This window comes from Lacerta agilis, chromosome 15 (assembly GCF_009819535.1).
Source record: "Lacerta agilis isolate rLacAgi1 chromosome 15, rLacAgi1.pri, whole genome shotgun sequence".
NCBI lineage: Eukaryota > Metazoa > Chordata > Lepidosauria > Squamata > Lacertidae > Lacerta > Lacerta agilis.
The window spans coordinates 20,963,822-20,991,408 of record NC_046326.1 but is presented as its reverse complement, the minus strand read 5'-3'; the positions used below and the strand labels follow the sequence as shown (position 1 = coordinate 20,991,408).

The 27,587-nt window shown below is 46.4% G+C and overlaps 2 protein-coding genes across 5 annotated transcripts in view; both read right to left on the bottom strand.

Moving 5' to 3' along the window:
• ARHGEF12 (Rho guanine nucleotide exchange factor 12) overlaps positions 1-1,612 on the bottom strand; it is an 82,208-nt gene extending 80,596 nt beyond the window's left edge. For 2 of the 3 annotated variants that reach the window (XM_033171707.1, XM_033171710.1), the window contains exon 1: positions 785-1,611. In XM_033171707.1, coding sequence (XP_033027598.1) covers positions 785-816 — 32 coding nt within the window. In that variant the 5' untranslated portion in view covers positions 817-1,611. Of the gene's footprint in view, positions 1-784 lie in introns of all 3 variants that reach the window. The other variant, XM_033171709.1, reaches the window with a different exon arrangement.
• A 14,945-nt stretch (positions 1,613-16,557) lies between these two features.
• LOC117060209 (TLC domain-containing protein 5-like) lies at positions 16,558-22,004 on the bottom strand. 2 transcript variants are annotated; one of them, XM_033172393.1, is made up of 3 exons: positions 21,928-22,004; positions 19,678-19,877; positions 16,558-18,318 (listed from the first exon to the last, which is right to left on the bottom strand). In XM_033172393.1, the coding sequence occupies exons 2-3, from the start codon at positions 19,874-19,876 to the stop codon at positions 17,780-17,782; spliced, it is 738 nt and encodes a 245-aa protein (XP_033028284.1). In that variant the 5' UTR covers position 19,877; positions 21,928-22,004; the 3' UTR covers positions 16,558-17,779. The 2 variants fall into 2 exon arrangements, with proteins under 2 accessions (XP_033028284.1, XP_033028285.1); XM_033172394.1 differs by lacking the exon at positions 21,928-22,004 and adding an exon at positions 21,458-21,518.
• Between the last annotated feature and the right edge of the window lie 5,583 nt (positions 22,005-27,587).

The window sequence follows — 27,587 nt, the reverse complement described above, 5'->3', positions numbered from 1 at the left end:
TATCTAAACTCAACATATTGCATGTCCCAGATAAATAGGACTTCCCTGCAGATGAAGAGGGCATATCCTAGGTTCCAGAACTGTCAGTATCATTAAGTACCAATTGCTGGGAGGAAATGGGGTGGGGTTGCAGTTTAATAGGATGCAAAGAAAAGCAAGGGAAAGCAACATGAGTCAGAGGGGAAGGAGGAGAGGAAGAGGGGAGAGGGCAGGCTTCCATGTGCCAACTACAGCAGATCTACTGTAAAGACAGAAACTTCAGCATCCCATTTTGAAGAACAAAATATAAGTCCAAACACAATACAATGCTCCAAATAAATGCCGTGGGTGCCAGGAACTATGAGACTGAAGAATGCCACTGTGCCAACTGGGAAGCAGGTTAGGTTATTACGTGGTGTGTTCCAGCTCCACTCAGAACGACCTGCCCACTAAACATTTGCACCCCCAAGATGGAGCAATCTTCTATACAGCCCCTTCACTGAAGTTAGGAAATACTTTCAAGAAGTAACCCTATTACGAGTGTATACCAGAACGCACACCTGGACCAACAGACTAGCAGCCTTGAAAACCCTATTATCTGAATCCATTTAGAACCTAATCCAGATGGTTTGATCATCATCAGATCAAAGCTGGGCTTGCCAACTCAAAAAGTAAATTCCAACCCCAATTACTCAAGGCTATCAACCTTTGCACCTTTCCCACTGTTGCAATATTAAAACTTAAAATCCAACCAAACTCCAAGCAGTCAATGTAGAGGGTGCACAAAAACACTATTCATACTGACCTGTCCGTGATTGCAGACTGTGTGCCACTCATTGGAGCCCTTGGCAAGGAGACGACTTTTTAGCCAATCTGCATTGTACTAGTTATACTTTAAGTACATTACTGTCGATTTCCCACCAGCTTTACTCCAGAAAAGTACAAGTGAAGTCAGTTTAAAAACAACAGCAATGCAGTTCTTCACGATTGCCCAAAAGATCCATATCAGAGCACGCTCAGGAAAAGCCACAAAGCACCTTTTCTGCCCCAAATCCTCCAAGTAGTATGGGAGAAGGCCTTCAAAGTCATGATTCAATCCTCTGAAATTCCGGCTGTTGCCTCAAGATGGTAACTGTCAGACACAGAAACATCTGCTTCAAGTTATTCCCAAGCCTCGTGTCCAGGCATCACAGTTCCAGAACTCTTCTCAAGTCATTAGGCCACAGAAAACCAACAAGAAGTCAAATAGAGTAGCAATCCATGTCCAAAGAAAGTGGTGAGGGAACCTTGTGGGGGAGCAACTAGCCTCCTCCCACCCTTACTACCCCATGGGAGGGCAGGAACGCCTCATCTAATACACTTTGGGGTCAATTCCCCACTGCTGAAAGTTGCTTCTCCAGGCTCCACCACTTTCTAAACTGAATAACCCTTTGATGACCTTCTATGGGTGGCACTTCTCTCCAGCACTTTATTTTCTTTTTCCTTTCCTGAGGCGGGTAGGGAAACCCCTTTTGCAGCACTAGCCCTTATGGCCCTGTTGACCTTTCTCTGTAGGATTGTCAAGAAAAGCTGGTAGGGATGTCCCACTTTTGATCTGTTTCCACCAAGGGGGGGTGGGGGGTGTTAGGAAGGCAGGAAACCCCCTAGCCCTTCTATGGAGAACTGGGCAGAACCCGCTCTTTCTACCTTTTTCCCGTGGGTAAAGGGAAACTCTGCCTTTCAGGAGGGCAAAAAAACCCAGCAGAGTAAACGAGCCCCCCTCCTCCAAGAAGGGGGTGGGGAAATGAGATCTACACGCACCCCAGTCCCAAATTAGGCTCTGGGGCTTATTAAAGGGAGAAAGAAAATTAGTCTTGCATGAACTAAGGTTGCACCTTGGAGCCTCCCCTCAGGGCAGGGTGCATAATATTCCCTACTTTGGTGGGGGTTGGGAGTATGAAAACACACACGAGCCCGGCCGGGGGTGGTGGGGGGGTCCTCTCTCGACGCGCCCCTCGCCCTTTTCCTTTATCTCCGCCTCTCTCTCTCTCTCTTCTTCTAGGCCCCAAAGAGCTTCTTTCCCAGCATCATCTTCCTGACAGGACTAAGTTCGTCGATGGGTCCGGGGGGGGGGAGGGGAGGTCGGACGCCCCGAAGTCGTCGTAGCAGCAGTTGCGGCGGCCGCGGGGTGGGGGGGGTGTGAGGAGAGATGCGACTTCTTTTCGCCGCTCCGCGTCGAACCGGCTTGACTCTGGTTCGAGTCCGGTATGGGGGCCCGCTTCGCCGCCGAGGCGTCGCCGGCTGGGACGAGGAGAGGAAGAAGAAGATTAAAACAACAGCGAAAGCGGCTGCCGTTCCCGGAGAGGCTCCTTCCCGCCGCCGAGTCCGGAATGTGAGGGGGAGAAAGCGGAACGGGAGGGGAAGAAATGTGGGCTCCTTTCCACAGGCCGCGTCTCCTCCTCCTCCTCTCGTCGCCGCCGCCGCCGTCTGAGGGCCCGACTCGGCTTCGCCGCTCCCGCCGGCGCTCGCTCGCTCGGGCTTGATTCTCCTCAGGCCGACGTTCCCCGCCGGCTTCGCTGGGGCAGGCCCAGGTTCGACTCCACTCGGCTCCGTTCGGCCTCTTCCGGCGGTTCCGGGACTATTTTGCTCCCCCTCCTCCTCCTCTTCCCCCCTCCCCTCGCCACTTCTTTAATGCATTCTTCTCCCACCAACACACACACAAACAACGCTTCACTTCAGGGAGCCGCCTGGCTCTTCGTCTCCGCCTCTTCCCATTCCTCGAATCCTTCCGCCGGGACGCGTCACACGTCGTTTTGGAATCTCCGTCGTCGCGGCTCTTCGTCCCAACACAGCGCGCCGCCTCCGCAGTCCGCGGCGGGAGGGGGGGTGAGGGAGGAGTGAGAGAGAAGGAAAGGAGTCCGTTCGAGGCCGCGCCTAGCCGGTCTTCCTTTGACCCTCCTGCCGCTGCCGTCGCTCACGACCCTCATGTCACGAGAAGGTGACTTGTTCGGGCAGAACAGCAGCAATATGTATCCATTTGAAGCACACGACTTTCCCCACCATAGCTGTCAAGTTTCGGATTTGAAAATAAGGGATCAGCACCCTCACCTGTCCTGGGGACAGTCTACGGTTCTCAGGGACAGTCCACTCCGTGGTAATCCCCCCCAGGCTACAAATTAATTTACACCAGGCTACAAACCATCATCTTTTCCCCACATTCATATGTGGGATTTGATTGGAGTAACACATGACTGGAAATGTTTGCAGTTCCACAAACATAAGTGTGCACTGCCTCGAAATAAAAAGAAGTGAACAAAAGAAGGCTCACTAGGACATTGCTAAAAAAAAATGTCAACTTTGTAACCAGAGGTTCAACTGAATAGAATCTGAATCACATGCACCACAAGGCCTATGCAGCCTCAACTTAAGGTGGCTCCCGGCCTGGCTTTTTACAGGCCCCAGCTGACTGCACAACCTGGCCTTTGGAAAGGCCATATAGACAGATTCCTTTAGCTTCTGCACCCCTGCTTTGCACACCTGTCAACGCAACCACATAGGCATTTTCCACAACAGCTCCGCAGCACAAATCCCTTCTGCAAACAGGCACCCGTGCGCAAGAAATGCACTCCGCTCCCCACAGCGGACCCATGCTCCCTCGCCCTCTCGAATTTCCCCTCTGCAAGCTGCATCCATGGATAGAACATGGCACCTAAACATTTCCATTCTGCACAATGCGCAGCATTTGCACAACCCCCTCCTGACAGCACCACACACAGAGGGATAATTCCTACACACAGCTTGATGGGCACATGTGCAACCCCCACCCCCAATATATATGTATCAGATCTGCATCAGAGGGAATGGCACATGCCTCTTTGTCAATTTGAGCATAGTCACGCTCCGTGGGAGACAACGTACGGGAATAGAAAGTGATGGGCTTGGGGTGGGCAGGGAACTTTTTAAATTGTTTTATTATGTTTTTATATATGTTGGAAACCACCCAGAGTGGCTGGAACAACCCAGTCAGATGGGCAGGGTATAAATAGTAAAATTGTTAATTATTATTATTATGGAATTGGATGTCCCTATTTTCATCATAGAAATGTTGGAGGGTATGCTACCGATGAAAAAAAATATTCCTGGGCTAAGCACAGTGCTCAGGGTTATCCTATCCATGGACTAAAGCCAGTTCATAGAATCAGCTATACAGCTGCAAATAAAACTTTTAAGTGTGTTGTAAAGTGCATGATACAAGCGTGACACTAGATGACGATGGCGAGCTATGGCAAATCCAATGTATTTTTCAAAACATATTTTTCACAAAGTTCTTTTATATGTGTCTAGATTCCACCATGGAGTCATGGAACCGTAGAGTTGGAAAGGACCGTGAGGATCATCTAGTCTAACTCCCTGCAATGCAGGAATCTTTCATCAAATGTGCGGCTCTAACCCACGACCCTCTGAAGAAGTGTGCATGCACACGAAAGCTCATACCAAGAACAAACTTAGTTGGTCTCTAAGGTGCTACTGGAAGGATTTTTTTTATTTTTTTATTTTGCCACGACTCTGAGATAAGAGTCTTGTACTCTATGAACTGAACTAGCCCCGTTAATATTAAGTGTATGTTGTCCCTTTCCCACCCCGCTAAGCCACTTGTGGCACCCTTGATTCCAGCAGGTAACCATTTTTGCCATTCAGGTCACAGTCACACCGTTGCACTATGGTTTGCAAAGTACCATAGTCCTGGCTTCCTCCAAAGAATTCTGGGAGTGCTGAGAGTAGTTAGGAGACCCTTATTCCCCTTACGGAACTACAATTCCCAGAGTTCCCTGGGAAGAGAGATTGATTGTTAAACCACTCTGGGACGGCAATAGGGGGTCTCCTAGCAACTCTCAGCACCCTTAACAAACGGCAGTTCCCATAATCCTTTGAGGGAAGCCATAACTATTGAAAGTAGTATGATACTGCTTTGAATGTATGGTGTGAATGTGGCCTCAATCTAGCAGAAACCTGCCTGTTACCTGTACAGGAGTGGGCAGTCTTCAGGCTTGTGGAATCTATACTAATTATTTTGCATTTATCATTGGTATCTGAAAGATACTCGGAGTCCAGTGTGATTTTCATGCTCTTTATTCAGCTCATAGTAGTGAGGAATGTAGTTCCCCCAAAACGTTTGCTTTATATACACTATTTACACAATGGGCCCCACGTGATTGGCTAATTCCGGGATACTCCTGTATGCCAATCAGAGTGCGGATTCACTTCCAGCTGGAGCTGGATTGGGTGGCTCCTGCAGACCAATCAGACTGCTGCAATCTCAATCCTATTGTTCTGGGACCAGTCAGACTGCTGCAATCTCAATCCTATTGTTCTAGGACCAATCAGACTGCTGCAGTTTGGATCCTATTCAACTCAGTACATAACAGTATCATAGTATACAAGTGTCCCTGTTTTCTGGTACCCAGCTTTGTTCAATCTCTGTCCCCATTTTGTCCCAGTTTTTGCCGTATTAAAATGCTGTTAAGGTAAGTTGCTCAAGTTTTCCTTCGCCAGGGTTCAGCCCTGTGTACTGTTTCATTTCCCTCACAGTTAAATCTCTGAGTTGGGTGCAGATTGAGTGGCAGATTAACACACAAACTAAGTAGGCTACAGCTTAGGGCCTCTGATTATGAAGAGTTTCTAAATACTAAAAAAAAAAAACCCACTTAATTTTGTGTTTTACATAATAAAGGAAACAGGGAAAACAGACTCTAAAACAGACATTATAGTTTGATGTGATAAAAAGATACTAAATGTCTGGGCAATTATTTGTCATACTGTCAGTGCAGGATTTACATGTAAGCTAAACAAGCTATAGCTTAGGGCCCCACTCTCTTGGGGGCCCAAAAAAAAATAAAGAAAAAACAACCTGGATGTACATTTCCAAAATATAATATAAAAAACAAATAAAATAAAAAAATACAGCAACAGTGGCAAATGACTTTAGATACCTGTTAGGTCCATAAATAACCATATAGCATATATTCAACACAAAAAAACAGTGACAATTTGTTGTTGACAAAGGACAGCTGGACATAGGAAGGGCCCCATTACCTTCAGTAGCTTAGGGCCTCATCAAACCTAAATCCAGCCCTGCATACTGTGTTTATAGACTTTCCCTTCCCCGTAATGCTGTGGAGCTTCTTAAACCTGACAGGATGTGTACACACTATACCTGAAAAGCACATTCCAAGCCCGTTCTTTCCCCCAAAGAATTCAAAGAGTGACAGTTCCCAACAACCTAAGGACAGTGCCCAGAGTTCTTTAAGAAAAAGATTGTGCCTTGAAGGTATAGTGTGAACGCTGTCATGGTTTAGGGCTTCAGCATGTCTTAATCCAACCCTGTGCAGATACTCTAGTGCACATGATGCATTCCTTGGAGGTTGGGTCTGCTGCCCCTGTGAATCCTGAGTGTGCCAGCCGTGAAGTACAGTCCTCCAGCTCACCCAACAGAGGAAATGTTAATGATTCAAGTAGGAAATCCTGATAGGCAGAGAGTTCTGAAAGTTACCCTTTTAAAAAAATCAGTGATGTTGCTATGCCTGGGCTAGTGTACCAGATGGTAGCCCAGGTGAACGATCTGGGCAAGTGGCCATCTTGGAGCATCGTTTTGGCTCATCTACCTTTGTTCCCTTGGAGTTAAATGGCGGAAACCATAACTGCGAAGCTTAAGGTAAAATTAGAAAGAAAGAAATCCTGTTTAATAGTGCACACAGCAAGCAGTTTTGCATACTAAGCCGCCAGGAAGCATAAAAATAGAGTTTTGCAGAACGGTTGGGTGCAATTTGCCCACCTCTGAAGGGAGCCAGAAGTGACTGGGTGCATTCTACAACATGTTGCCATCTACTGGAAAATCTTAGTACTGCAAATTTCCATTATCGCTCTCTGCATAGCAGACGAGAGACAGAGGCCAGTCCGCCTAAATAAACCCTGTTTGCCTCTATTTTGAATAGCGCAGAGTAGACTGTAGAGCAAGAGTGAGAAGCTTCAGGCCCAGGGGCAAATGATGCACTTGGGGCCTCTGTATCTGACCCTAAGCACTCTTCCTAACCCCCTTTCCAGGCCTTACCAGCTTTCCCCAGGTTTGTCTGGTGCCTTCATTAGGCCTATACACCATGGGTAGGCAAACTAAGGCCTGGGGACTCGATCCAGCCCAATGGCCTTCTAAATCTGGCCTGTGGATGGTCCAGAATCACCGTGTTTTTACATGAGTAGAATGTGTCCTTTTATTTAAAATGCCTCTCTGGGTTATTTGTGGGGCATAGGAATTGGTTCATTTTTTTGTTTTCAAAATATAGTCTGGCCCACCACAAGGTCGAGGGACAGTGGACTGGCCCCCTGCTGAAAAATTTTGCTGACCCCTGTTATACACCTTTAGGTGCCAGGCAAAAACATTTCTCTTTAACCAGGCCTTTGGTTGATTTGATAGACATCCTATGCCCTTTTAAAATGTGTTGGTGGGGGGAGGTTAATGGGTTGGAGATATATCTCCAAATCTGGGAGAGTTTGGTTAATACAGCTATTAACCAAATGAAAAACAACAAATCCCTGATGGGATACCTGCCGAAGTCTTCAAAGTGGGTGCATTGAACTTACACAAGAACTTCACAAGCTCATCAGAAATCTGGGAGAGATCCCAGCAGAATTTAGGGATGCCAAAATTATCAACCTTTTTTTTTTTTTAAGGTGATAGAATGGACTGTGGAAAATACCGAGGCATCACTATATTAGCTGCAGCCTGCAAAATTCTTGCAAGGATCTTAGCAAACCGTCTCCTAACTATATATGAGGCTACCCTTCCTGCATCCCAAAATGGTTTTTGACCTTCTAGGGGGACAGTGGACATGCTTTCACTGCTCGAGAGCTTCAAGAAAAATGTAGAGAGCAAAACCAATCTCTGTATATAGCGTTTATTGACCGGACTAAGGCCTTCAACACTGGAAATCGTAATGCTCTGTGGACTGTCGTCCTGAAAATCAGCTGCCTAGATAAATTTGTGAACATCCTTCGGTTCCTCCATGATAATATGACAGCAACAATCACAGATAACAATGGCTCTCAAAGCGAACCATTCACAGTGCGAACAGGTGTTAAACAGGGTTGTGTTATTGCCCCAAGTCTATTTATTCTTTTCTTTGCCATGATCCTACATATTGTCGAAGGGAAACTCCCCACCAGGGTAGAAATCATATACTGAACAGATGGAAAGCTCTTTAACTTGAGTAGGCTGAAAGCAAAGAATAAGGTTACCATAACTTCCATCATAGAGCTTCAATATGCTCATGGCAACGTAGTGTGTGCACACTCAGATGATGACCTCCAAACCATCCTAAATATCTTCGCAGAAGCCTACAGAAAGCTTGGCTCAGCATCCAAAAAAACAACAACCCCAAAGTGCTGCACCAACAAGCACAAAACAACCCCTCTGCAGTGCCACAAATCCAACTCAGTGATGTAATGTTGGAAAGTGTCAATCACTTCTCCTACCTGGGCAGTTACCGTTCCACAAGGGCCAACACTGATGCCGAAATCCAGCATTGCCTGAGCTCGGTGAGTGCAGCTTTCTCCTGATTGAAGTGCAGAGTGTTTGAGGACCGGGACATTTGCAGGAAAACCAACATGCTTGTTTACAAAGCTATTGTACTACCAACCTTACCGTATGCTTGTGAAACATGGACCACTTATAAACATCATCTCCAACTGCTCTAAAGATTCCAACAATGGTTTCTCTGAAAAAAAATTTACATATCACTTGGGAAAACTGGAGAAGTACCGGGTAATGCCAGTGTACTGGAAGAAGCAAAGATCAGGAGTGTCGAAGCAATGATTCTTCAACATCAGCATTGTTGGACTGGTCATATTGTTTGGATGCCTGATTATCGCCTTCCAAAGGAACTACTCTATTCCAATCTTAAAAATGGAAAGCATAACGCTGGTGATCAACAAAAGAAGTTTAAAGACTCTCTCAAGGCAATTATTATTTTTTTAAAAAATGTAGTATAAACACTAGCAATTGGGAAACACCGGCCTGCAAGCACTCCAGTAGGAGAACAGCCTTTACCAAAGGTGTTGTGGACTTTGAAGACACTCGAACTCCAGACGAAAGGGAGAAACGTGCTAAGAGGAAGGCACCCAGAAACGTATGTCCCCACTATGGAAGGACGTGTGGATCCAGAATTGGCCTCCACAGTCACATACGGACTTACTGTTAAAAACATGTTTATGGAAGACAATCCTACTTAGCTACGAGTGATCGCCAAAAAATAAGAAGAATTGGGTTGTTGTTGTTTTTTATTTTGATTATGTACTTTGTGCTTTTATTTTCTGATTTTTATCCTTGAGACCTGCAGGTAGAGGGCGGTATATAAATTCAATAAATAAAATAAAAATAGAAGTAGATAAATCCTTGTGCCTCTCAAAAACCTGTGCACAGCAGCACAATATAGCCTAAGTGCTCTGCAAAGAAAAGGATCACAAGCATTGCTCTACCCAATTTTAGGGCGCCATACATCCAGATTTTCCCGGACATGTCCTGGAATCGGGCAGCATAATGACGTCTGGGTGGATTTTCGCAAAATCAGGAAAATGTCTGGGAAAACCCAGGCGTATGGCAAGGGAGGTATTTTTTTAAAAAAAAAAATCACTGAAAAATCCAAAAGTCCCATAACTTTTTTTTGAGGGGGGGGATATGGCAACCCTACCAACTTTTGCATCTGGTTCCGCCCACCACTAACAGGTTGCCCGCTCCTGCAACTGGGTTACAAGGGTGATTATTACCAAGATCACAGCAGTTGTAGAGTGGAAAATCCACCCCGATTTCGTGCCCTGCTGTGGTTGGAGGAAAATCCTCCAGATGTGCTGTTTGCATTGGGAGGAAATCCCCCATTGCTGCCTTGTAAAGATAGATGGATAAGCAAACCAATAAATTATATGATTATGATTATCTGGATAGAGGGCAGTGAATCAACGGGAGATGCATTTTAAAATGAAAGTGTGTGCCAAAACAATCAACTCTTGGAAACAGTTTGGACTTTAGTAGTTTTAGACAGAAAGAGAGTGAATAATTGGGGGTGTGGGTGTAGTGGAACTAATCCTTGTATGCTTAACAAAATGTGTGTGTGGGGGGTGGGACTCAATTTATTGATAAAGGAGTAGAATAGCTGAACCACAATGCAGTATTCAACACACACAGCCTGATAAATGGATTGGAACCTACTTAGGATAAAAGGAATACAAAAGTTCTTTTTATTGAGTTTTTCAGCATCTCTCTGAATCTAGCACCTCCAGGGAAAAGCATCTTGATAGGCTGAAGCAGGAACTGTTTGGGAACGGAGGTTCGCCCATTTATTTCAGCTTGCCAGAAAATCCATTGGCAGCCTCCCTTTTTTTCATTCTGTAATGCAGGAAATCTATCATGGTTAAGCAATGGCTGCCAGAAATGGATTTCTCCTTAATTCACAGCACTAGGCTGAGCTGGCAACCTACATATACGTATAGAAACACACAGAGGCTCTCCCAGTCTTCCACCCAAATTTGCCAAACTGCTGTGATACCATGGAATATTCACATTCCAAATGCTGAGGAAAGTAGACCTTGGAGTCATCCACTGGGCAGTAGATTCTGGACAGACAAAAGAGGTACTTCTTCTTGTTTCACATAATTAACCTGTGGAACGCTATTATTATTAATAGATCCATAGATCTCAAAGCAGTTCACAACATCACAATATCTGGTAATGGCATCAAGCTTAAGACTGCAAAATTTTGCCAGTCCCTCCTTGCCCCCCAAAATAGGGGAAGACCCACAAGCCAAATTATTCCTGTACCCATCAGTTTTTAGACTCTGGAATTAATGGTGCATATGGCTGCCTCCTCCTTTAGATAGCAATGTGTACAATTTTGCTTTAAAATGTGGCAAGCAACCCTTGTTGCATTTGGAGGCATAATTCTACTGAGTGGGTCCCTGGACATTTGCCCCAAAGTCCTACCCGGATGGTGCCATTATCCAAATCTTCATTATCCTGAAGATTTATTCCAATGAGCAGTCCCTCCCAATCTCTTTCGCACACATACACACGGAGACAAAACATCCGTTTCAGTCTGGGCGGAAAAGATCAAAGTGGCACGGTTTAAAGGAATGAAAAACGTCTGCTGAAAACTGTTTTGGCGTTTGAAGGAGGAGTTCTTTGGAAATGGAAGCTATCTTCAGCGTTTCACCCCAACCCCAAACCAAGCAATGCAGAAGCTAGGAGCTGCCTAAGCATGTTTGGAGCTTTGATGAGACTTTTAAATGTTCTCCTCTCATCTCTGGATCCAAGGAACAGATTTGCTTACGGTGCTGGCTTTCCTCGAGACGGCCCAGACCTGAAGCTCCGTTTCTTAACCGCTCAGAAGAAAGCTCTGAACTTTACAGCCTGGAAGTATATAAACAAGATACAGCTATGCAAAGGACCCTGTCAAAAGGAGAGGGGCAAAAAGGAAGATTGGTGGAAGTTATTTTGTGGCGAAATGTGAGTTTTTAAAAGTACGTATAACCATCTACTGCATCCTACCAATTATACAACACAGGGTGCTGGTTATAGGAGCAAGACTGGGGGATCTGTGAGTGTTCAGTCATCAACACCCAGTTTGCACATGGGGAGACGGATCCAGAGGGAGCCCCACCCTACCCCCGATTCCTCTTGCCAAACTGGGACCAGTACCCAACTGGGGACCATGTTTCCTGAAGGAATGCTCCCTCCTGCATATGTTTAACTAATCCATAAGGTCCTCCAGCCACCCATGCTAAGTGAAATTAGATAGTTGGCTTTCAAGGGCAGAGCCTTTTTGATAGTAGCACCTCATCTACAGAATACCCTCCCCAGGAAGTTTGAACAGAGTAACTTGTCTGAGTTTGCATTTCATCTGTGTCCCTGAGGAAAAAGGAGAGGAATGCACATTTTATGGCAAGCCTTGCGTACATAAAATCTCTTTTATTTTTATAAAATATAATACAAAGTTGCTACACCCATCACTGGTGGAACATTAAATAATTATTACACAGTAATTCAAAACATGGTGCTTTTGTGCTAGTATTTTTTATGCTGTCCTTTGTACACACTTGGGGTCAGGACACCTTGGGCTAACCCTTCTGAATAGTGAAATCACGAAATATTTTAAGCATTGCCCATCCCTTTAAAAGGAGATCAGTCCTTGATTCTAGAGCCTTTCCTGAGTCAGTAGGAGCCGAGATACAGTATCAAGGCATGACACACCTGGTGTTGAGCTGTACCACTTCAGAATGCAGGTGCTGGTAGCAGTGGGAGATCAAATATTTGAACACTCTTCCATATCAAAGAAAAGTCTTTGCCTGTGGAAATCTAGCATGTCAAGGTAGTGTTTGAATCCAGCCTTCTCCCTGAAATGCTAGTCACAGCCAGGTGAACCCAGTCACCTGCACTTACCTTGCAAAAACACTCATATTTAAAAAGCAGAACAAGCGATAAGACCTATTCATTAAATAGAATGTCACCTGCATGTCTAACAATATAATCTACTTTACTGAATGCAAGCACAAGAACAGACCTTCGTAAATGGGTTTTGGAGGAATCACACACCAGCAAACTTGGCAAAGAGGCTCAATCAACCTCCTTCGAAACATTTTAATTCTGATGGTCACTCTGACTTGGAAATGTTACTTACAGAGCAGGAATGGGGAACCTGTGCCCCCCCACAAGATGCTGTTGGACTGCATCAGCCCCAGCCACCATGACCAATGGTCAGGCATGATGGGAGCTGTGGTCCCCAACACAGAGCAATAATCAAATCCAGAAACATTAAAGGGGAACTGCTGTATCTAACACACCTGATCAACTCTTATCTGGATGATCCTATATTCTTCTTATATCGTAACGGAAAACTCATTTTTCTGAGAGAAGGTCCCTATGTAGCCCAAATAGATGGTGATCCACAGACAGGTTAGAGATATCTGAAGACCTGGGAGAAGTACAAAAAGTGCTTGGGGGGGAGAAATGTAGGGTGAAACACAAGAACAGCCTAATGAAGACGGAAAATGTTTAATACCCACAGAATGCTGGTTACCTATTGTGACGGGGAGGGACAGAAAACTGCAAGGGAGGGGTATGGAATGGAATATAATGAAAAAGGGCATGGCTGGCAACCTGAACAGGAAAATTCTGCACTGTAACTTTTTGTTGCTGATCCCACTTGCAACTCTTCATTTCTATGTGGGGCTTAAGTTTCCTTTAAAAACAAAACAAAACTATCTTTCATTCGCCAAACCCCTTCCACACTGAGTGCTCTTAAAACTGTTGCCTTGGTTTGGTTCCCAACATTTATTTGAAGCCTCAAGAATTGCTATTGAGGAAGGCAGAAGCAGAAATGTTTAATTAAACAGTGCTAAGCCTGTGTCTGGCCGCTCATTTATTTGCATATACTATCCATCAGTGTTTGATCATATCCTTCCAGGGTCCAGAGCCCTGGTTACTGGTGGAATTGCTGAGGCCTCTTTTTATGATATGAGCCTGCTGATCGCATACGTTTCAGCTCCCATTAATCCTAGGTTTGGTTATTGCGACACGTGGCTACACTCTCGTGTTGTATTTGCAGCCTGCCTGCCCTTCAGAGAACAATGGCAGCGAATGCAGCTTCCCTGATTTTTGCAAGATCGGTTTCTTGCACCTGCCCATGCTTGGACTACCTTATCAAGGAAGCGGTTGCTCCCGTACGTCACAGATGCTGCTCCAAAGCATCAGGGTGGCTTGAGTGACCTTCCTTATCTAGTGGATAAGGCGATTATGCCAAGTTAAGCACTCGGCTCAGCTTTCTTTCTTGCACAGGTCGGTCTCTATCCTGCACGGCTCTAATGCACAGAGATCCCACTGACCAGGCAAAAGGGGAGAGTTTCATGTATATACTGTATATAAAATGTAAGCCCAGCAGCATCAGTTCCATTATAGAGATCCCTCCAAGGACATTATTAATGTGTAGTTCGGGGCTCCCAAGCCTAGGAACAAAGGAAAATTCCTTGGTCCACCCAGGTCAGTATTGGCTCTCCCAGCCCTACCTAGAGATGCTGAGGGTTGTAGCTGAGATGCTAAGGTAGCCCCTGTTCCCCAGCTTTCCACCACAATGATAAACTAGTGAATGGACAAGTCCACAACAACCCAGGCTAAGGAACTTGTTCCTTTCAATTTTATTTTTTAGGAAGCTACCAGATTTGTCCTCAGAGGATATATATTATGTGCTCTATTATATTATCAAAGCCATATAGATTCCAAGATCCAGTGAAGAATGGCAGGCATGCTGCCCATGCACAACATCAAGGCTGGATTACTGCAATGTGCTTTTTGTGGGGCTGCCCTTGGTCCAGAAGCTCCAGCTGGTGCAGAATAGGGCAGCCAGACTGCTGATGGAAGTAGTATTGTTAAAACACCTACACTGGTGTTTTATCAATAACATCTAGTACCAAGCCAGGCTCAAAGCCCTTTTATTAATTTACAAGGCCTTTGAACGACTTATGTCCGAGGGACCTTAGGGACCCCCTGAATCCTTATACTCCAGATTGATCACTGAGATTATCTGCAGGAGCATCACCAGTTGTTCCTCTAGTTGCTGGGGCTCCTTTGACAGCAACAAGGAACCTAGCTTTTAGTGCCGCCGGCTCGGTCTTGTGAAATACTCTGTTGGTGGAGATTCAGCAATCTCCTACTGTCTTCTGTCATCCTCTAAACACCTGCTGAAAACTATTCTGCAAGGCTTATGCAGGAAATTAAGAATCCACCTTTCCATAACAGTGAGCTGATTTCTGAGTTCAAAATTTTCTATATGGTTTTTCTATATGGTGGAGTACAGGGTCAGGTTTAAGGTGCTGGTTTTGACCTTTAAAGCCCTATGCGGCTTAGGACCCTCGTACCTAAGGGACCGCCTCTCCTGGTATGTCCCGTGTAGGACCTTAAGGTCTTCAAATAATAATCTTTTGGAGGTCCCGAGCAACAAAGATGCCTCAACTAGGGCCAGGGCTTTCTCAATATTGGCACCGACTTGGTGGAACAGTCTATCACAAGAGACCAGGGCCCTGTAGGATTTGGCATCTTTCCGCAAGGCCTGCAAGACGGAGCTGTTCCACCTGGCCTTTGGGTTGGTTTCTGTTTGATAGTTATGCTTCATTCTTTTATCGGTGGGCTATTTGAAAATGGGACTGCAGTTTTAATTTTGAATTTTGAATTTTAATCTGTATTTTAAATTGATTGTTTTTATGTTTTTGCTGTGATTTTAATTAGTGTTAGCTGCCCTGAGCCCGGTTTTTGGCTGGGAAGGGCGGGGTATAAATAAAATTTTATTATTATTATTATTATTATTAGGATTCATGCATTGATTGTTGTACAGGCAGCAATCATTTTAGGCGTGTCTAATTGATGTGCGATTGCAGACACACAGGTCCTTTTGGACCCGGAAGAGGGCAGAACTGGGGTGGGGCATACTTATGCACATTCAGCCAATGCACACGGGGGCTGAGAACGGAAACCCCCCCCCCATGCAAAATGGCCCCCTGTAAACCACTCTGATTTTATGAACAGTGGTATATGTATATATATATATATATTATAAAACACACACACAATGGAGAGGACCATTGCTCAGTAGTACATTAGCCTTGCATGCAGAAGGTTCCAGGTTCAATCTCTGGCTTCTGCAGGTCTGGGAATGATCCGTACTTGGACACTGGAGAGCCACTGCCAATCAGTGTAGACAGTATTGAGTTACAGAAACCTAAGTTCTGACCCAGTACAAGGTAGTTTCCTATGTTCCTGAGGCATAAGAGCAAGAGACGGCATCTTCTTCCTTCACAACCCCAAGGGGTAGGGAGGGAATCAGTTCATTCAAACTCCTAGGGCTGGCTTAACCAGTATCCCAGGTAGGTATAAAAATAAATCCCAGCCACATTGCAGCTCATACTATGGAAGCTGTCAGGTGCCTCTATAGCTCAACCCTGGCATATGATGCCTACCTGGTACTTTTGACTCACTATACCAGCACCCAGACCACACAGCCGAGGAAACAGCTAGAAACTATACATACAAACTTTCAGTCCAGCCCCGCGAGCATGACACTGTTCAGATCATCCCAAATCTACCAACAGGACTTTTGTTGCAGCTCTGGCTGAACAAGAGAATCTCAGCACTGACTATGGGGGAGCCAAACCCAAACATCTCTCGCCCCAACAGCGCCATTAACACTGATTTTAGTTCTTCCGCTTATTAGCACTCAAAATACAAAAGAACGTGCCTAAGAGAAAACAGCAAGCTATCAGAAAACAAGAACCACTTTAAGGATTAGCCCCCTCCCCATCCCCCCAAATTCTAAAATGTGCTTTCAGGCATTATCTTCAAACCAACAATAATCAATGGTTTCATTAACCCTGGGCAACGTAACGTCGATTTACTGTTCAGGGAAGTCCCAGGCGTACTGGATCAACGATTCCTGAAAGACGCGTTTGTGTGTGGTTTAAGATGGGTTGGTGGTTGGCATCCAACTGTCTCAGGAAACAATGGAAGGGTGTGCCTTTGAGAGTGAAGTAAAACCACTGGAGAGGTCCAGCGCCTGCTGTGGCTATAGAGAATGATACTGGAGAGACATGATTTGTTGCAGCTGGGGCAGGAGGTGGTAGACGATTTTGTCTACCTGGTTTCCACAAGATGGGTTGATATATCCCAACCGTCTCCCATTTTCAAGCCTGGTCTTCAGAGAAATTGGAAGCATTCCCTTAAGTATGATTGCTAAATGAAACTGCCACGCTTAGAGGCGGAATACCCCCCAATATTGGCTCATAGTGGTGGCAGAATGGAAGGGCTGCTGCCACCTTCATGCTTAACATCTGGCTTTCCTGTCAGAAACAAATACTGGCTGGGTGAATCTTTGTTCCGATTCAGCATCATATTACGCATTCAAAAAGTGGCAGCAATAGGAATCTTTCTCTTCCTGTGCCACTTCTCTGGGTCTTTGGATGCTATAAACGACAAGCTATCCTGATCCCTGAATGGCATGTTGGGGAAATGCGTCATAAAAATGAACTGGTGCTGCTTAGCGAGTCCTCTCGAGGTTCAACCCCTGGCATCTCCAGATAGGGTTGGGACTGGAACATTGCTTGCCTGAAAAAAACTAGGGATCAGCTGCCAGTTAGCGTACAGTGTAGACATGGGCGAATGATCCCACTCAAGATAAAGGAGCATCCTCTGTTCTCATGTACAGCAGTGACATTGCTGGAGGAGGTTGTGTGTGGTTAATTGCATTCCAAGTGCTCACAGCCTTGGGAGTGCAAACAGGTTTTGTGTTGTACACAAGTGTTTTCGTCTCATTGAATACACCTCGTCTGCAGCACGATACGCCAATGTTTTCATAGTGCAAATTTCCCTGGAGTTGACGCCTATTCCAGCCTACTCCAGCATGATGTGGGTCTATCAACTGATCAAGATTGTATCCCGCCCTTCCTCCAAAACACCCAGGGCAGGTGTTATCCCATTTTCCTCATAAAATTCCTGTGAGGTATGTTGGGCTTAGAGGAAAGTGGCTGGCAAAGGTCACCCAGTGAGCTTCGTGGCTGAGGAGGTCTTGTAACCGGGGTCTCCCCAGCCTTAATCCAGCACTCTACGTATCTACTAGGCAGCCCGGGGTATTCATTCCAATGTGACCTGTCTTACACACATGGCCTTGTGAACCAGATATTTGGAAACTTCCCCCTGCCCCATGCTAACCAGATCATGAACATGGACCCAGATTGGGTGTCAATGGTCCTTCAGGTGCCCGTTGGTGTTCAAGTTCATCTCTTTGCTCCACCGGCTCCTCCAGGCATGGTACTTCTTCATGCTCTTCCTCCGGGCGAACCGGCAGATGCTGACCATGAAGACCCAAGACACGGTGTACATGATCACCCCGCCGACCTTGATGAACCACTTGGGCTTGGGCGACATCAACACGCAGTACATCAGCCACGCCCCGACCCCGATCCTCACCCCTGTGAAGAGCACCACGAAGAAGAAGTCCACCACGTCCCCTGTAAGAGTGTGGTAGAGCCCCTTCTCCCGGAGGAACCAACGGGCCTGAAGCAGCGGGTTGGTGATCTCACTGCCAAAGATGACCCCGTTGACCTCCGCGGCAGACTCGCCCAGGGCGAGGGAGACGGTGATGCCCAGGATGCTGACGGTGTGATGGGCCAGCATCAGAGCCCCTTCTGCCTGGAAGTAGACGCACCAACCAAGGTCGAAGAGGAAATAACCCAAGCTCATGCATAGCGCATGGACCTGAAGGGTGGTGTTAGGCGACCCTGAAAGGAAAGGCAAAAAGGTCAGACTAAGGCTGGGCGATATAGCAATATATCATCCAAAACCGGTTTGAAGTCCACATCCTTATATCAGTTTCATAATTTTTGACCTGGCAATGTATTGCGAGTCATGATGTGTGTATGTGTGTATATGTGCTATGCAAAAATCACAATGTGGGCAAAACAGTGAAGCCAACCAATGCCTCTACATAGTGCCATCCTTATTTCAGATATTGTGATATACAGTGGTACCTTGGTTCCCAAATGGCTTAGTTGACGAACAAATTGGTTCCCTAATGCCGCAAACCCAGAAGTGTTCCAGTTTGCGAATGTTTTTTGGAAGCCGAACGTCCGTTTCGGCTGTCGGCATTGTTTCTGGGGCCAATCAGCCAATCAGAAGCTATGCCTTGCTTTGCGAACATTTTGAAGTCGAACAGACTTCCAGAACGGATTGAGTTTGAGAACCAAGGTAGTTCTGTATTGGTATATCACGATGTTGAAAACCAGATATCACCCAGCCCTAGGTCAGATTGCATCTAGCCTGTAAGAAGCTGTTTTATATCAAGCCGGACCATTGGCCCATCTAGCCAGTAGCGTAGTGGCAAATTCAGAAGTCTTCATGATACTCACAACCTTCTAAGATTATACAGCTTTCTAAGATTATACAACACAGGTGCCCCCCACCCCACTTATGCTGGGGTTATGTTCCTGCCCACCATGCACATAACTGAAATCGCATAATGTGGGGAGCATCCTTTAAACACACTCTCTACCACTCTCTCTTCAATCCTTGCAACAACAAAAAAAGTATCTAAAAATATCCAAATATCCACAACTAGAACTGAAGCTCTGGGGCCAGCAGTCTGGAGGATGTGCGGGAAACTGGCAGCTGCTGCGCTACCCCACACACCAGCTGTTAGGCAGGGAGGCTGAGTAGCCTAAACAAAGCACCGCTGCATCTCCAGTCTCTGCAGGGCTTCCTCCACCCTAAGTGACGTCCTCTTTGGGCTCCAGGGAGGGTCTTCTCACGAGCCATAAGGACTCTCCAACTCCTGCCATTTCTGAGTAGGAATTCGATTATTTATTTATTTCCCTGTGCTGCGTGTGTCCATAGTTGCACACAAGTCAATTGCACATTAAGTGGGGTAGGATACCTGCTCAGGCAGTGACCGTTTTAGGCATGTGCGACATGTGCGCGACTGCACACGTGCGCATCGTGCTGAACCTTGGACCACCTGAGCTATTTTCATTTCCCTTTCCAATACCCCCTTATGTCTACTTTGCTGCTTTCGCGGTCCCCATGTTGTTTTTCAGCCAGTGTGGAGCCAACTTCTGATCTAAGGTGAGGCGGTTGCAGCGTACCTGGGTAAGACATAGGCCACGGGCCATCGATGAAGCCGATGTAGCCGGAGAGGCAAGTGGCAAGGACCCCGTGAGTCAGAGTGACCAGCCTGCAGCTCCACTCGTAGGTGCGGCCTTTGAACCAATGGCAAGACCACGTGTAGAGGGAGAACCAGCCAATCAGGCTGAAGGCCACCCGGAGGACCATGGTAGCCACCATCCTGTGGTGGGATAGAGGGGAGAAAGAAGAGGATGAAGTTAAATCCCTCAGTTCTTGCAACTGACCAGAAACCCACCCTACCCCCGACCCTGTCCCTCACAAGATGCGGGATCACTTGCCACCAATCACTCCTGTTAGTTAGAAATTAGCCAGGCGCCAGGTGCATTTTGCTACTGGTTTGGATCCAACTGTGATTCATAGAACTGTAGCATTGGAAAAGACCCCAATGCTCATCTAGTCCAACCACCTGGTGAATAGACATTCCATTGTGGCGACCATAACCCAGGTTCAAGGAGCCATCTGAACCTAGGTTCGAGGGGGCCATATCTTAGTTTCTATAACACTGCTTCTCAGAGCAATCTTGGGTGGCGGGTGTTGTCAAAAAGAGGTGATGGAAGCTTTTGAGAAATGGGAGGTGCCAAAATTCTCTGGGGAAACCCCAAGGTTAGCAAAACACAAAGAGCTTAAATTGCTGGTCAAGTTATTTATTTCCACAAATTATTTATTTCCAATAACTTTTCACTAAGTGTTAAGCAGTACTCTGTATCCTTTGGTTTTTTTAAAAATCCTCTCCATGCCTGTGTAAGGCAAGGTGTCAGCACACCGTGCAGCTTCTGTGAGGACTGGAAACTTACTAGGTTTTTAAAAGGAGGGTTAACCTGTTGCATCTGTTTCCACTAGCAGTGTGTTTCTTAGATAGTGGACTGAGACCTACCAGTGAGCTTTGGGGGGGGGGCACTTTCACATGCCACAGCTTGCCCAGTGCCTCCTCACTTGCCTGCGCCAACCCCTAGCCTCACCATAGCCTCTTCCAATGGACTAAGTTGTTGCATGGTGGATAAAGGTGGCCAGGAGAAAGAGAAATTCAGAAGGGAGAAAAGAATAAAGCTCTCTCTCCTCTGCAGGGCCAGAAGAAGTGTAGAAGGAAATTACAAAGTGAGATCAAAGGTTAGTATTTTTAAATATATATACAGTGGTACCTCGGTTTACAAACTTAATCCGTTCCGGAAGTCCGTTCTTAAACCAAAGCCGTTCTTAAACCGAGGCACGCTTTCCCTAATGAGGCCTCCCGCCACCGGTGCCCTTCCACCTTTTGGCTTCCATTTGTAGACCAAGGTAAAGTTCGCTAACTGGAACACTACTTCCGGTTTTGTGGAGTTCTTATACTGTACCAAATAGCTTGTAAACAGGGCTATTCTTAAACCGAGGTATTCTTAAACCACTGTATTTTATTAGTATTAGTATTGGAATGACAACAGATAAATTCGAAATAGAAAGGAGGGGGAGAAGAGGGAACTGTTATGGGAGGAAAAATAAAATGTAAAAGGAGGAATGAAAGAAACAGGCAGTTTGGGGAGGGCGGTTAAAGTACAAGTTAAGTGTGAAATGAAAATGGGAGAAGAAATTACAGGAGATGGGTAAAAACATTTGGAGAGGTATCTTAGGTTGGGAAAGGAAAACTATAAAAAGCCTTTTCCCACTTACAGCCCCTGGATCAGCAAATGCTGCCTAAAATGGGGAAGGTGAGGCACAGTACTCAAGCACTGAGACACACACCCCCCGCACCACACCACCTCCTACCTGAGCCATTTCAGTGGAGGTGCAACAGGTTGGGGGGCTTTTCATTTCAGCAATTTCTTAAAGGAAAACCGAGCTCCTTGCACCTGAGCTCCTAAGTCCCCCCCCCCCCGTTTGCTCCAGATCCGTGGGGAGGAGGCGCGAGACCCTTTGCACGTGCTTCGAGCTTCTCTTATTGGATGCCTCGCTCGTCTTCAGCGACAAGGCATCCCTGGCGTTGGAAAGAAGATCCGGGGCTAAAACCCCGTTGGGAATCCCGTCTTAATGCCTGGGAAGCGCCGCGCGCTCTCTCCGCGCCCTCCCTTAAAAAGGCTTTCGCCGCCTCTATGGAGCGCAACAGGAGGCCCCTAGCCTGGGAATCCGGACCCCAACTCTTCCCTCCTGCCCCAAATACCTTCTCTCCTGCCCTGCAGAGCCCAGCAGGCTCGTGCGCCCGCTTTGGGGAGCCCCCGCGCGCTCCTTGGAGAGGTTACCTGGCCCGGAGCGCCGACGGGGCCACCGCGCCGCTACCCCTCCCGCGGCTCCTCCGCCCCCCGGGCAGGCGAGGCGTCTCCGCCTTACGAAGATCGCCGAGCCGGAGGCGGCGGCGGCGGCGGCGGCAGAAAGGCAGACAGGCAGGGAGGCGGAGAGGAGCCGGCTTAGGGTCACCTGCTGGTGAGGAGGAGAGATCGCAGCTCCGAGGACGGGGTGGGGACAAGGGGCCGGCCCGGGAAGGAGGGGAGAGCCTGAAGCAGCCCACCCCCTCGGCGCATTCGGGGGAAGGAGGAGAGAGAAAGGGAAAGTCCGGCGGAAGAAAAAGGATGGAAGGTGGCGAACGACAAACCCCCTCCGAAGGTCGCTTCCAGACGAGCTGAGCGTCAACCCCACAGGAGCGCCCTACCCAGGGTTGTCAGTCTCAGGTTGTCAGTTGGCAGTCAACCAATGTCAGTCCTGTTCAGAGTAGGCCCTTGAAGTTAATGGACATGAGCCACTTAGATTCATTCATTTCAAGCGGTTTACTCTTAGCAGATCTTAACTGGGAACACACCCACCCCACCCGTTTCCTGGCGCAATCGGAATTGGTCGATGCGCGTTTTTTAAGAAGGGAACTGAGCGGGTGTCTGATTATCAATAATTTCGGTGGGGAGTGGGGTTGTAGAGAGACGCTTCCGTTCCTCTTGCCAGGTCTTCCAGGAACAGAGACCCCCGACGAGGAACAAGTAAAATCTGTTGCAGGAGACCACTCAGGTGAGCTGGACGTTACCCCTTCGAAAGACTTATCCAATCCTCCCTAAGCAAGGAAGGACTTTGCACATACGTCAAGGAAGGTTTCCAGCAGGTGGGGTGGGGTGGGGTGGGGAGCAGAAGTGCCGTCCAGGCTGCGCCTTCGTCTCGTGCTGAAAACGTCATTTTGACAGCGGGTTGTTTCAGGCTCACTGAGAAATTCATGGAGGAGAAGGCGATCAATGACTACGGCTAAGTACAGACTACATAAAAGTACCACACCTTTAAAGCACATTCTTCCCCTCAAAGAATTCTGAACACTGTACTTTACCTACATAGTTTGAGTTCCGAGGAACGCTTTGCATACTACAGTGCCCAGAATCCCTTGAGGCAGGCTTCCTCAACCTTGGCCCTCCAGATGTTTTTGGCCTACAATTCCCATGATCCCTAGCTAGCAGGACCAGTGATCAGGGATGATGGGAATTGTAGTCTCAAAACATCTGGAGGGCCGACATTGAAGAAGCATGCTTTGCGGGAAAGTGTGTTAAAGGTGCTTAAGTGGTTTAATGGTTGGAGTATTGGCCTAGATCAGGCATGGGCAAACTCCGGCCCTCCAGATGTTTGGGACTACAATTCCCACCATCCCTGACCACTGGTCCTGATAGCTAGGAATGATGGGAATTGTAGTCCCAAACATCTGGGAGGGGCAGAGTTTGCCTATGCTTGGCCTAGATAGAACCTGGGAACAGGAGTGGGGGATCTGTGGACTTTCTGATGTTGCTGGACTACAGCTCCCATCATCCCTGGCAATTTGCCTTTTTGGCTGAGGCTGATGGGAATTGGAGTCCAAAACATCACAAGGGTCACAAGTTCCCCAGCTCTGACCTCAGGCATCCTTCCCCAAACTGGTGTCACCCAGAACTCTCGGACTACAACTCCCATCAGCATCAGCCACAAGGGGTGGACCAACAGATACGTCAGTGTGGTGTAGTGGTTCGAGTGTCAGACTATGATCTGGGAGACTAGGGTTCAAATCCCCACTCAGTTGTGAAGCTCACTTGGGCCTGTCACTGTCTCTTCACCTAACCTACCTCACAGGGTTGTTGTGAGGATAAAGTGAGGAGACAGGAAAAGCCATGTATGCTTTCTGGGGGAAAGGTGGGATATAAATCAATCAATCAATCAAACAAACAAACAAACAAATTTAAAGTTATAGTGTGTTTGCAGCCTACAAGTGTCTCTCTCCCACACTGCCATGCCACATTTTCCACCTACAGAGTAGAAAATAATGGTAGAAAAGTGGGTAGGTAGGTAGAAAAAAAGCTTCTGATGCTGTATGAAGCAGCTTTGTTTCCATCCAGCCCACAGCAAGTCATTTAGGAACAAAGGTACAGGTTAATTGAGGTGGGGAGGACCTTTCTGGGCTGATAGCCCCAGAAGGTTCTTCAATCAAACACAACAGTTTGGTTCCATGGACCTCTGAATTCTATGCTTTCATTAAAAGGCCAGTGTTAGATTATATCTTTGCTTATGGCTCTGCGTAGGCTAGTAATTGTCACACCGTGAGTCAGGTCGGATGATGATCTCTCCAGTCCTGCCAGCCCAGTCAGGCATAACTTTGACATGACCAATTGCCCTTCTGAACACAAATAAATTAAGCCACTTTGTGCATGATTGTTTTGTACAGCCAACAAAGCAAAAAAGCAGCACTTTCTTCCACTTGAGCCTTTCCTGAAAATGTTGGTTGATTGCGGAGAAAGTGGTGTGTGTGTGTGTGTGTGTCTGAAATCCTGAATAGCAGCACTCCTCTTAGGAGAGGCATATTATGTTGTTGTTTAGTCATTTAGTCGTGTCCGACTCTTCGTGACCCCATGGACCAAAGCACGCCAGGCACTCCTGTCTTCCACTGCCTTCTGCAGTTTGGTCAGACTCATGTTGGTAGCTTCGAGAACACTGTCCAACCATCTTGTCCTCTGTCATCCCCTTCTCCTTGTGCCCTCCATCTTTCCCAACACCAGGGTCTTTTCCAGGGAGTCTTCTCTTCTCATGAAGTGGCCAAAGTATTGGAGCCTCAGCTTCAGGATCTGTCCTTCCAGTGAGCACTCAGGCCTGATTTCCTTAAGAATGGATAGGTTTGATCTTCTTGCAGTACATGGGAATCTCAAGAGTCTCCTCCAGCACCATAATTCAAAAGCATCAATTCTTCGGCGTATTATATACTACAACAAAAGTGAAGTCCTCACATGTAGCTTAACTAGCGATAAACACTGCTTTTACTCACAGCCTTTGCAACAGTGGTAACCTTGGGTTGTTGTTGTTGCTAGCTTTGCTACTCCGGTTTTGTGAATCCCTAATTGCCTTCAGTTTTAAGAGTGCCTTTATTATTTACTTCACTGTCAATTGATGCATATCATCAAGGACTTCCTGTTGTTTAAGCCACCCATGAATCATGACAAATCACTTAAATCTGACCTGCCTCTGTATTCGCAGATTTACATACTTAGTGGATGGCTAATTGCTTGCTGCAAGAAATATCACTCTTTGCCATTTGGAGCAGGGGAGTGATTTGGGCCTTTCTCCCCTTTCTCCCTCTTCCTCACTAATGTCCAGATATGGCATTTCCCCACAAAATATTTATCTCCTCCCCACCCCCGTGTGCCAACTTTGACAAGTGGGCAGGACCACCCGCCAGTGTTAGAAACTGAGATATGAAAGCTAGGAGCTTAACCCTAGGTTATGGACACAACAACAGAATGTCTAGGCGCTCTTTTTTTATAACAAAATTACAAAGCTGAAAATGAATGAACTGCAGCTAAAATATTATGTTCATTTTTCACATGGTCTAGTCCTTCCCTTGCCCACCCCACTAATATTCTTAAAGAGGGTCTCTTCTCCAGTCTTCTGAAAGTAGCTAGAAGTGGGGAGGCAGAAAAAGGTCCTCCTTTCCTTCCACTCTGCAGTTTCAATCTGAAATCTTAGGCACAGTATTGTGCCCAGAGCTCAGAAACTGCTCACGCTAATGAAATTCCCTGTCTCAAAATGCACCTAGAGCAATGGCCAAACATCTGACACAATAATAATGTCAGGTGATTGACAGCTGGGCAGCTCATCCACCTGTCAAAGCCAGCCCACCGGGGCAATTCGGACTGAGCTTCTCATGCATCAGCAAGGAGTTCAGTCCTGTTTTCTGCAGGCTTCTGGTGGGCAACAGAGCTCCATGTGGAACTCAGCACAAGGAAAGTAAGCAGGTAAAGGTGTTTTCCAGAAGCAGCAAGGAACATTCTTAAAAAGAGGAAAACGCACCTCTTGAGGCTGCACACCTAAGCACATTCATTGCCTGTCAGAATACACATGAAGGATCAACTGGATTCTGCTCACGACACCACACACTGTCAAATCTAATAGCAGTGTGACCTGAAAATGTGCATTTTTCTGCTATTGCCCCTGTACTGTGAGGCTGTACAGGTGAGGCTGTAACCATCGGTGGTTTCAGATGTCTTTAGAAGAGCCCTGCTGGACCTAGACCACCTAGTCTGGCATCCTGTTCTCACAGTGGCCAACCAGATACCTATAGGAAACCCACAGGTAGGATTCGAACACAAGAGCGCTCTTCCCTCCTGTGGTCTCCAGCAACTGGTCTTGTAAAGACTTCTCTTTTTGCCTAGGCTTTCCTTGACCCATAAGATCAAGGACCCTGTATGGGAAGCTGGAAAGGGAAGATCTCCCAGGGTGGGAGGTTGAGAGAAGGAAGGGAACCTCCCAAGTGAAAGCTCAAGGGGAGATCAAGGACCCTGTTTTATGTTTTAGAACCCCACCCCCTGAAATCCTATTTTACTTGTTTCCATCTGCTTTTATACTGCAGTTTTGCTGGTATTTTAATGATATTGTTTTGGTTTTTACATTGTGCAATACTTATTAAATGCTCTCAGGGTCGTGGGTTCGATCCCTATGTTGGGCAAAAGATCCCTGCATCGCAGGGGGTTGGACTAGATAACTCTCGTGGTCCCTTCCAACTCTACAATTCTATGAAGCACCTTTCATGGGCTATTGCTGAGAAAATAACTGATAACTCAAAAGGGATTGATTCATTGATTGAAGTTTGTTCTTGGTATGAGCTTTCGTGTGCATGCATCTGAAGAAGTGTGCATGCACACGAAGCTCATACCAAGAACAAACTCAGTTGGTCTCTAAGGTGCTACTAGAAAGAATTTTCGATTTTGTTTTGACTATGGCAGACCAACACAGCTACCCACCTGTAGATAAAGCAATGTTTGTGCTTTCCCTGAGACATCATGATACTGGCCATTTAAATAATTGACATGAATTGATAAGAATTGCTCGTGTTAGTGTACAGCTTGATCCCTATTTTAGGGTTGGGGTGGAGGCGTTACGCTGCTTATTTATTATTATTATGTATAAAAATCCAATAAAATTTATTCTTTCCAAAAATAAATAAATACATAAATACATAAAAAGAACATTAATTCATACATTGAGAGAGAGAGAGAGAGAGAGAGAGAGAGAGAGAGACTGTTCTCAATGAGAAAGGCTACATTTCAGTCAGCTCCTTGGCTTGTTTTAGCCCATGTAAGTATGCTCAGAATCACAGCCCAGGAGCTATAAACTAGGAAAGCCCCACCGCCACCCCCAGATTTCCCATGGACATTTTTGGGTGGCTTTAGGGAAAGCCATTGCCCTCTCAGTCTCTACCTGCAATTTGGGAATTATAATTCAGTACTGGCCTACTTTACAGGATTTTTTTTGTAAGCATGCCCAAGACAAAGTATATGAAGTGTTCTGATTATTATTTTTTTCTAAATAATTTTCTATTGTCGGAAAGTACTACTGCTATCCATGTGGTGAAACTGACCTGAAGACTCATTCACTTGAAGGGGATATTTGGGACAAGAGGAAAAATTGGATTGCTTGA